Raw genomic sequence first — 8,309 nt, 5'->3', positions numbered from 1 at the left:
CTGACTTTTACTATAGATATAGATAGATATAGATTATAATTACGTTGTTAGGTGTATATATAACAAATAATAATTATAATAATATAATAATTATAATTATTATTATAATTATAATTATTATGTATTGTCGAAGGCTTTCATGGCTGAAATCACTCAGTTCTTGTGGGTTTTTTCGGGCTACATGGCCATGTTCTGGAGGCATTCTCTCCTGACGTTTCGCCTGCATCTATGGCAAGCATCCTCAGAGGTAGTGAGGTTTGTTGGAAGCAGGAAAAAGGGTTTATATATCTGTGGAATGACTGGGGTGGGGCAAAGAGCTCCTCTCTGCTGGAGCTAGGTGTGAATGTTTCAACTGATCACCTTCATTAGCATTTGAAGGATAATGTCCACATGCTTGTGGATTTCAATGGCTTCTCTGTGTAGTCTGACATGGTGGTTGTTGGTGTGGACACAGCATATTATTTGAGAACACAGAAATGCTGGACCACGCCAACAACCACCATGTCAGACTACACAGAGAAGCCATTGAAATCCACAAGCATGTGGACAATTGCAACAGAAAGGAAGAGACCATGAAAATGAACACAATATGGCTACCGGTATTAAAAAAACTCTAAAATTACAACAGCAAAACAGCAGAGAGGAAACAACTAGGCACATCTTAACACCTCTCAACAAAAGATTTTCCCAGGCTCAGCCAGGCCTTCAAATGCTAATGAAGCTGGTCAATTGAAACATTCACACCTAGCTCCAGCAGAGAAGAGCTCTTGGCCCCACCCCAGTCATTCCACAGATATATAAACCCATTGTCCTAATTCCAACAGACCTCACTACCTCTGAGGATGCTTGCCATAGATGCAGGCGAAACGTCAGGAGAAATGCCTCTAGAACAGGGGTCAGGAACCTTCGGCCCTCCAGGTGTGGTGGACTTCAACTCCCACAATTCCTTGGGCCAAGGTAAGCCTTTGGGGCGAATGCCGAGCCTCAAGGAATTGTGGGAGTCGAAGTCCACCACACCTGGAGGGCCGAAGGTTCCCCATGCCTGCTCTAGAACATGGCCCTATAGCCCGAAAAAACCCACAGTATCCATCCACAATAATAATAATAATAATAATAATAATAATTATTATTATTATTATGGCTCCATCCACAACATTGCCTGTATCTACCGTTCTCTTGCAACTCGTATTGCAGAAAGATAAGAGCCTATGACTCGTTTTCGAGGTCACTATCTCTCAGCCCAATGACAACGGTAAGATATATGTCGATTTGACAGAAATTTATTTATTCATTAATTATGAAAAAAAAATCAAAACAAAGCCAAAAACCTTTGGTATTTTAAAAAGGACCCCTACAATCAAGTCCTCCCCCCCCCCAAACAATAAATTAAAGCGCACGCCAATCAAACGGCAAGAGGAAATCCTCGGGGAGAAACAACAAAATGGAAACCAGCAAAAAAAAGGAAGCCATGATGTGGTGTAAATGCCAATGGAGGAAGCTATAAATCGGTGGGGGAAAAAGGCACAAGAGGGAAATTGAATCATATATATATATATATATATATATATATATGAGACGCACACATTCCTAGGATTCCAGTAGTTATGCACATTACGTTTCCCAATGCAATCGAACCTGAAAACAGTTGTATTAATATCACGTTCTGCTTCGCCCTCCAAACAATGGATGCCCACCATTGACCTTCCCATTGTTTACATTCTCATCCATGTTGAAACAGATTGGCATTGATTCTGGTTCACTTTGCGCTCACTTCACGGCGGAAACCAAAGCGACTTCGTATATTCCAAAGGAAAGGATGCTGCTTCCGGGGCTCGGAACGGGTTCTAGGCTTGGTTCCGGAACAAAGAGCCCCAAACAGATGCATTGCAATTTGGGGTTGGTACTTCCACCAAAGTTAGCCACCCATTCCAAGAGAAGGGATCTGAAAGTGTTCTAGGTTTTGCTCCAGAACGGTGGCTTGGTTCCGGGCCTGCAGTACGTCAATTCTAAAGAAGAGGTGCTGCTTCCAGGGCTCTGAACGGGTTCTAGATTTTGCTCCAGAATGGCAGCTTGGCTCCGGGCCAGCTGTACGTCAATTCTAAAGGAGGGATGCTGCTTCCAGGGCTCTGAACGGGTTCTAGATTTTGCTCCAGAACAGCATCTTGGCTCCGGGCCTGCAGTATGTCAATTCTAAAGGAGGGATGCTGCTTCCAGGGCTCTGAACATGTTCTAGATTTTGCTCCAGAACGGCAGCTTGGCTCCGGGCCAGCAGTACGTCAATTCGATAGGAAGAGGTGCTTCTTCCTTCCGGGGCGCTAGACTTTGCTCTGAAACAGTGGGTTGACTCTGGACCCACAGTCCATCAATTCCAAAGGAAGGGGGGTTTCCGCTTCCTCCCGGGGCACCGAAGGGGTTCTAGACCTTGCTCCGGAAGAGCGGCTTGGCCCCGGGCCCGCAGTACATCAATTTCAAAGGAAGGGGCACTGATTCCAGAGTGGCGAACGGGTTCTAGACTTTGCTCTGGAAGTGCAGTTTGGCTCCAAACCCGCACTACATCAATTCCAAAACCAAGGGACTCTGCTTCCTTCTGGGGCACCGAAGGGGTTCTAGACTTTGCCCTGGAAGAGTGGCTTGACCCCAGGCTCACAGTCCATCAATTCCAAAGGAAGGGGGATTTCTGCTTCCTTCTGGGGCTTGAAAGTGGTTCTAGACTTGGTTTCGGAAGAGTGGCTTCGCCCAGGGCCCAGTCCATCAATTCCAAAGGAAGGGAGATTTCTGCTTCCTTCCGGGGCACCGAAGGGGTTCTAGACCTTGCTCCGGAAGAGCGGCTTGGCCCCAGACTTGCAGTTCATAAATTCCAAAGGAAGGGGAGTTCCGCTTCCTTCCGGTTCACCGAAGGGGTTCTAGACCTTGCTCCGGAAGAGCGGCTTGGCCCCGGGCCCGCAGTACTCATTGTAGATGAGCTTGAAGAGGAAGAGGTGGAAGAGGGTGATGAGGGAAGCGATACTGAACCAGAAGAGGAAGGGCAGTCCGGGGTCCTGCTGGGCCATGTGCTCCTCGTGGGCCAGGATGGCCTTGAGGTGGAGCGTGTGGCGCAAGTCCTGGAGGTGCACCAGGTCGGTGGAAATGTAGAGCAGCGGGGTGATGGGCCGGGTGACCATGACGGGGAAGGTGTGCCCGTGCGGCTGGGAGGTCAGCTCCACGGGGTCGTTGGCGCAGCCCCCCTCGCAGGCGTACAGCCGCACGGGCTTCTCCTGCACCTCGACCGCCGCGTGCAGGACAGGCTTCCCTTCCACGTCCAGCCGCACCACCAGGTTGATCAGGTCCTTGTTGTAGCGGATCCCACGCAAGGCGTAGCTGTTGCGCAGCACGTCCGGGTCAGCCTGGAACTGCAGGTGGTTCTCGGTGAACTGGAGCCCGCCGAAGCTGAGCACCATGCCCTGCACCAGGCCGTGCGCCCCGGCCGACACCAGGCCCTTGCAGCCCCGCTTCTGGAGGGTCAGCCGCCACAGGCCGGCCAGCTGCAACACTTGCCCCACTGAGGAGAGCGGGCCCGGCCAGAGCGGCCCCGCATGCATGGTGGCGTGGCCGCTGAAGCAGGGGTCCGCGTAGCCCAGAGACGCCTCCATCCGCTCCCGCTCCTCGGGTCCCAATGAGGGGTCCAGTAGTGGGGCCGGAGAGGTGGACAGCACGTAGTACAGCGTCAAGTTGACCGTGTCACCCGCCGGGGTGTGCGCGTCCGTCACCTTCCGCACCTCCACGCCTGGGAGACAGAGGGGGGGGGGGGGACAACGTGTCAGGGGGGTTGGCACATCCGGGCCTCCAACTTTCCTATCGACTTAGGGCAGCCCTATAATACAGGGGACCCCAAACTCATGCCTGGGTACATCGGGGTCTCCAAGTTGCCCACAGACTTAGGGCGGACCTATAAGGCAGAAGTCCTCGACCACAGGCCTTCAAGTCTCCTATAAGGCAGGGGACCCCAAACTCAGGCCTGCAAACTTAGGCTCTCCTTAAAATAATATGATGATTATGATCTCCCCAATAAGAATAATAAAAGGACGAGGCTCTCCCCAATAATAATAATAATAATAATAATAATGCTCTTCAATAATAGTATAATGATGCTCTCCCCAATAATAATGCTCTCTCTCTAATAATAATAATAATAATAATAATAATGCTATTCCAATAAAAATAATATGATGATGCTCTCCCCAATAAGAATGCTCTCTCTAATAATAATAATAATAATAATAATAATAATAATAATATAATGCTATTCCAATAATAATAATAAAAAATGATAATATAATAATAATGCAATTCCAATAATAATAATAATAAAATGATGCTCTCCCCAGTAATAATAATATGATGCTCTCCAATAATAATAAAATGATAATATAATAATAATGCCATTCTAATAATAATAATAATAACAACAACAATAATAATATAATGATGCTCTCCCTAATATTATTATAATGCTCTTTAATAATATAATGATGCTCTCTCCAATAATAACAATAATAATATAATGATGCTCTCCCCAATAATAATGCTCTCTCTAATAATAATAATAATAATAATAATAATATAACGCTATTCCAATAAAATGATAATACAATAATGCCATTCCAATAATAATAATAATAATATGCTCTCCCTAATAATATTATAATAATGCTCTTCAATAATAATATGATGCTCTCTCCAATAATAATAAAATAATAATAATAATATGGTGCTCTCCAATAATAACAATAATAATAGAATGATGCTCTCCCCAATAATAATGCTCTCTCTAATAATAATAATACCATTCCAATAATAATATAATGATGCTCTCCTGAATAATAATAATAATAATGGTCTCCCTAATAAAAATATTATCATAATGCTCTTCAATAATAATATGATGATGCTCTCTCCAATAATAATAATAATCAATAATAACAATAAGATGCTCTCCCCAATATTAATTCTCTCTATAATAATAATAATGTAATAATAATATAATGATGCTTTCCCTAATAATATTATTATAATAATGCTCTTCAATAATAATACAATTATGCTCTCCTGAATAACAATAATATAATGCTCTCCAAAAATAATAATAATGCTCTTTCTAATAATAATATAATGCCATTCCAATAAATAATAATAATAATAATAATGCTCTCCAGAATAATAAAATAATGCTCTCCCTAATAATAATATTATAATAATGCTCTCCTGAATAATAATAATGCTCTTCCTAATAATAATAATAATAATAATGATGATGATGATGCTCTCCCCAATAATAATAATAATATAATATATAATATAATAATAATAATATGCCATTCCAATAATAATAATAATAATAATAATATAATAATAATAATAATGCTCTTCAATAATAACATTATAATAATGCTCTTCAATAATAATATGATGCTCTCTCCAATAATAATAATAATAATAATAATAAGATGCTTTCCCCAATAATGCTCTCTCGAATAATAATTATTAATAATAATAATAAAATGATACTCTCTCCAATAATAATGCTCTCTCTAATAATAATAATATAATAATGCAATTCCAATAATAATAATAATAATAATATAATGCTCTCCCCAATAATAATAATAATAATAATAATAATAATAATATAGTGATGACAAAGGTCCAGCTGCAGGGCAATGATGGCATTGCTCTTGACCACCCGGCCTGGCCGGCACCTGCGTGGTCCTCACCGGAGACGAAGAGGTCAGCCCAGGCGCGCCGGTGCTCTTGCAGGAGGTCCTCGATGGGGAGGCGCAAGGCTTCGTCCAGCTCCTTCCGGGCGGCCTCCCGCAGCTTGGCCAGGGCGTCTTTCTCGGGCCGCCCGCCCTCGGCCGCGCCCCGCACCACGGCGGTCAGCACGGTCTCCTCCAGGGTGGCCTTGGGCCCCACTTGGACGCGTCCGGAGAGCGCCTTCACGGCTGAGGCCATGGCGAAGGAAAAGGCCGAGCTGGACAGTGACATGGCCCGGCCGGAGGACACCCAGACCCGGCGGTCAGCGTGTTGCTCCTCGGCGGCGCCATTGAGGCCGGACACCTCGAAGGAGACCCAGCGGTCGGTGGGGTTGGCGACGGTCAAGCGCTGGACGTACAGGTGCGGCCGGCTGCGGTGGGCGAGGACCTCTTCCCGGACGGTGACGCAGGCTTGACCGCCGGCCGCGAAGCAGCGCACTGACCGGACGGAGCCGTCCCGGAACACGACGGCGGTGGCTTGGGCTTCGTTGACGCCGTTGCCGACTAAACGGAGCCGGGCCAAAGCTTGGACGTCGACGGGAGCCGCCGAAGTGGACGAGGGGCCGTTGCCGGACGCGGGAGCGGTCAGCCAGAGGCGGTTCGAGCCGGCGTCCAGGACGACGTAGCCGTTGCCCACCAAAGATGGCGGCAAATGGGTCTGGCCGTCCGCCGGGAGGAGATAGGCCTCACCACGCTCCTTCATCGCAACCCAATGGCGGGTTTCGGCCTGCAGGCAAATGCCCGGCCCCGTTGGCTGCCCCGGCCTCCAGGTCCAGAGCCCAGGCAAGGCTCCTCCGAGGTACCAGTAGGCCACACACAGGAAGGCCAGGAAAGCCACCAAGCGCCGGGCCCAGCTGCTCGACAGCAGCCCCGGGAGGCCCTTCAACCGCTGCTGGAGCCACATGGAGGCGTCCCCGAAGAGGAAGCGCTCTTCTCCGAAATGTGGACGTCTAGGCCCAAAAGCACCAGACTGGAGTAGGAGGTCAGGCCGCCTTAATGTCACCGCCCCCGGCTAGCGCAGCTAAGCGAGTCCCCGGCTTCACTTGCGGCCTAGTCGCCAACACTACTCAACTCCTTCAGCATCCTCACTATAATGTCACTATTAGGATTGAACCAACGCGGAGACGAGATGGAAACGCCGTTCTCGAAAATGTGGTCGTCTAGGTCCAAAAGCACCGGACTGGAGTAGGAGGTCAGGCCGCCTTAATGTCACCGCCCCCGGCTAGCGCGGCTAAGCGAGTCCCCGGCTTCAGTTGCGGCCTAGTCGCCAACGCTACTCAACTCCTTCAGCATCCTAGTCGTCACTATACGAAGTCACTATTGGGAATGGAGCAACGCGGGGACGAGAAGGAAACGCTATTCTCGAAAATGTGGTCGATTAGGTCCAAAAGCACCGGACTGGAGTGGGAGGACAGGCCGCCTCTGGTGTCGCCGGCCCCGGCTAGCGCGGCTACGCGAGTCCCAGGCTTCACTTGCGGCCTAGTCGTCACTATAATGTCGCTTTTAGGAATGGAGCAACGCGGTGACGAGACGCTGTTTTCGTCTAGGTCCAAAAGCACCGGACTGGCGTGGGAGGACCGGCCGCCTCTGGTGTCGCCGCCCCCGGCTAGCGCATCTACGCGAGTCCCCGGCTTCCCTCGAGGCCTACTCGCCAACACTAATTCAGCATCCTTTTGTGGCCTAGTCGTCTCTATAATAATAAGTCACCACGATGAGGAATGACGAGATGGAAGGATTTTTTCCGGGTTTGGGCTCACCGTCCCCGGATGCCAGGGCTACGCGAGTCCCCGGCTTCGTTTGCGGCCTAACGAAGAAACGCTGAGGAGAATTGAGGGGGAAGGAGGCCGGGTTTTACCTCCCGCCCCCAGCTACGGAAGCTATTCCAGCCCGCGGCTTCGTTTGCACGTGAGGATCAGACGCTGAGAAGCGAGCGGGATGGGCTCGGCAAACAATCACACTCCTCGGCTACTGCAGATACTCGAGTCCCCGGCTTTGCTGGCGGCCTACTCGTCGCAGCTGCGTCGCATCTCCGGCCGGAAGTGGTGAGCGGGAGGGGGGAGGAAGGATGGGTAGCCAAGCCGGGGTCTACGTCACGCCCCCCGGCTGGCGCTGCTAATCGAGGCCCCGGCTCGGCGCGCGGCCTGGTCGGTGTCTCACCTTCTCGCGCGGCTGGGAAGCCACGAAGGGAGGAGCCCTCGCCCAAGGACCGCCTCCAACCACAAGAATATCATAATAATAATAATAATAATAATAATAATAAATAATAAAATATATACTTATAACAATATAACAATATATTTTATAATAATTTTATACAATAACAGAATATTAAAATATAATATTAAAAAATAATAAATAATAATAAAACATATACTTAGAACAATATATTTTATAATAATTTTATACAATAACATCATATATTATATATATATACTATATATTATTCTTATATTACTATCATTATTATATTATTATATTATTATTATATTATATTCTATTATTCTATTATATTATTCTATT

The 8,309-nt window shown here is 47.3% G+C and overlaps 1 protein-coding gene across 1 annotated transcript; it reads right to left on the bottom strand.

Annotated features, from left to right (window-relative positions):
• Window positions 1-1,264: 1,264 nt before the first annotated feature.
• Window positions 1,265-7,978, bottom strand: KIAA2013 (KIAA2013 ortholog). Its single transcript, XM_060758768.2, has 2 exons — window positions 5,751-7,978; window positions 1,265-3,763 (listed from the first exon to the last, which is right to left on the bottom strand). Exons 1-2 carry the CDS (start codon window positions 6,691-6,693, stop codon window positions 2,904-2,906), a joined length of 1,803 nt encoding a protein of 600 aa, XP_060614751.2. The 5' UTR covers window positions 6,694-7,978; the 3' UTR covers window positions 1,265-2,903.
• Between the last annotated feature and the right edge of the window lie 331 nt (window positions 7,979-8,309).

The sequence above is a fragment of the Anolis sagrei genome, chromosome 13 (assembly GCF_037176765.1).
Source record: "Anolis sagrei isolate rAnoSag1 chromosome 13, rAnoSag1.mat, whole genome shotgun sequence".
Classification (NCBI taxonomy): domain Eukaryota; kingdom Metazoa; phylum Chordata; class Lepidosauria; order Squamata; family Dactyloidae; genus Anolis; species Anolis sagrei.
The sequence above is the reverse complement of the archived record's forward strand: the minus strand, read 5'-3'. Positions and strand labels throughout refer to the sequence as shown.

Bases quoted from the DNA above. Each gene is read 5' to 3' on its own strand.
- KIAA2013 (XM_060758768.2), bottom strand. From the start codon at position 6,693: ATGTGGCTCCAGCAGCGGTTGAAGGGCCTCCCGGGGCTGCTGTCGAGC. The intron at 3,764-5,750 runs GTGAGGACCACG...TCTGTCTCCCAG, and splicing joins GGCTGACCTCTTCGTCTCCG to GCGTGGAGGTGCGGAAGGTG.